The sequence below is a fragment of the Olea europaea genome, unplaced genomic scaffold (genome assembly GCF_002742605.1).
Source record: "Olea europaea var. sylvestris unplaced genomic scaffold, O_europaea_v1 scaffold72, whole genome shotgun sequence".
NCBI classification, from domain to species: Eukaryota; Viridiplantae; Streptophyta; class Magnoliopsida; order Lamiales; family Oleaceae; genus Olea; species Olea europaea.
In genome coordinates this window covers 376,994-379,463 of record NW_019265601.1, presented here as the reverse complement: position 1 = coordinate 379,463, position 2,470 = coordinate 376,994, and the positions used below count along the sequence as shown (strand labels likewise).

Genomic DNA, 2,470 nt, shown 5'->3' with positions numbered 1-2,470 from the left:
CGTTCTCAACCATATTGATGTGAAAAAAGTTGTAAAATAATCACCATCAATGACTTCAACCTATTGGTTGGTGAGATATCTTATCGTGCATTCAACGGACAAGTGTTTCTCCAGTATAAAATGTTGGACTTTACTTAAATATGTACATACGAGAATTTAACAAATTCATAGCACTAGTTAGTTTTTCCATTGATTATGTCTTCATCAACTCAAAATACTCCTGTTCTTGATGTTACTATCACTTTCGACCCCTCGGGTCGTCCGCGGACAACCCGATCATCATAGACTCGGACTCGGATTATGAAAGCAATATCTTTGTTCCATATGTTTGTCAACCTTCAAACCGCCATCGTAGGGTTTGCCTTCAACCAATCCCTTTTTCGAATCTAATCGACGAAAATGAACCAATTCAAGTTCATCTTGAGATCGTCCTAGTACCGGTCCAACCGGAAGCACATCATACATTGTTGGATGAAAATGTTTGAGCAATTCCCGTCGAAAATGAAGATGTGATCATCATAAGCTCCGACGAGGAGTATGACAGTGATATGTCCTCTTTGTCCATCGTGGAGGATATGTAGAAGATCCAGTCATCATAAGTGAAATGATTATGTACATATAGTAGTGCTATAAAATCCATATAGGTGATGGATTTTTTTTGGGTGATCACCATTTTGTATAATAGTTGTCTACGATATGTATTGGAGTTATGACTTCCTTTTGTTGTGATTACCATTTTGTCTCTCCAATGACTTAAGAGAACGAGTCATTCATGTGATTATTTTTTTATCCATTACCACATTATGTCTACAATGATTAAGAAAATCCCAGTGATGAAATAGACATGTGCTTGTTCACTTATATGATGAAGAAAATGATATCGTAGTGAAATGCTCATAAGAATATATGTAAGCACAATTTCCCTTGTTGGTAGTTATACCCCAAACCTGGCCTCTCTTGTTTGTATCCATTATGACATTCAAAAATGAAGTGTTGTTTGTATTTAGTGAATGCCCATACAAATTTTCCTTTTTGTGCGCTATAAAATTTTGAACGACTAGAATAATATAAGAGAAAAATCACAAAAAATGTGATGAATCCGTATAAAGGATTCAAAATGTATTACAAACTTAATTTTACAACAAGCAATTGCAAATAAGTGATATCAAGAGAGAACGAAGAAAGAAACAGAAAGAAGTAGAAGTCAAAAATATATTCAACAACATTTAAAACAAGAGGTAGAAAGCAAGTAATACAAAAGGAAAAAAAATTCAAAACATTGATAATTCATGTTATCAGGGCATTTGACGATCGGAATACACAATGTCATTCAAGTATACGCATCACTTAAAGATGTCGAATTCTGACATGTTTGCATGTTATATCCAGAACCCCCACATCGTCCGCATTTTCATCTGAACGTCGACCTTTCAGTTCTTGACCGTTGACATTGGGTAGGAGGTCGACCTGGTGCTCTACGTATATTCGGGGGTAAAACTTTGACGGAACGAATAGACTGAGGAACAACCCAATCTGACTCTCGGCCAACGAGGTGAAGAACTTCGTTGTACGCAGCTCGCCAATATTCTGTGGTGTAGTAAGGGGAGCACAAATCATACAATGATTTTTCTTTTGTGCAAGCAACTCGGGATGCATGTGAACATGGGATTTGTCGCATCTGAAACTCTCGACATGAACATGTGTTACCTATAAGGTCGACAGTACAAAGTTCGGTAGCTATACCTACCTCAAAAATGAGTTCGTCCAAATTTCGTACTGGTAAAGTTGCACCGGCGTCGAATGATTTTCTCAATTCATCATCAATTTTTGGTGTCACAGTCGTACTACATTTCGTGGATGCACTTTTTCTCTCGTAGAACCATCGTTGCATCAATGACGTAATATTTTCGATCAACAAGGTTATAGGGAAACTTTTTTGTCGCCTTAGGACTGAATTCAGTGACTCCGTAATATTATTCGTCATAACGTTGTACCGATTACCAACAAAATGTGCCCGTGACCAGGTGGATATACCGGCACGTTCCAAGTAAGATGCCATTGACGGTCGAATAGTTCTTATCTGTGTCATGAGCTGATCAAATTTCGATACGCGGTATGCTAGTGCTGCCCGCTTGAATAAGAAGATGACATTGCTACTGCTATACCTAGCAATAAGATTTTTCTCGATATGCCAGATGCAGGCACCGTGGTGAGAAAGTGGGAACAACCTCGTAATTGCCCACTTAATACTCTTCTTCCTGTCTGACACAAACACTAGCTGGTTTGAATCATCAACGACATCTTTCAACTTTGCAAAGAACCAATACCACGATGCATTTGTTTCCCCATCGACAACACTCCACGCAAGAGGATATATTTATAGGTTAGCATCTTGCGCTGTAGCTACTAGTAGTGTTCCCTTATATTGGCCCTTCAAATGACTTCCATCAATACAAATTACTGGCCTCAT

General features: G+C 38.2%; 1 protein-coding gene across 1 annotated transcript; it reads right to left on the bottom strand.

Annotated features, from left to right (window-relative positions):
• Window positions 1-1,411: 1,411 nt before the first annotated feature.
• On the bottom strand, window positions 1,412-2,470 carry LOC111390826. Its single transcript, XM_023015942.1, has 2 exons — window positions 2,408-2,470; window positions 1,412-2,308 (listed from the first exon to the last, which is right to left on the bottom strand). Exons 1-2 carry the CDS (start codon window positions 2,468-2,470, stop codon window positions 1,412-1,414), a joined length of 960 nt encoding a protein of 319 aa, XP_022871710.1.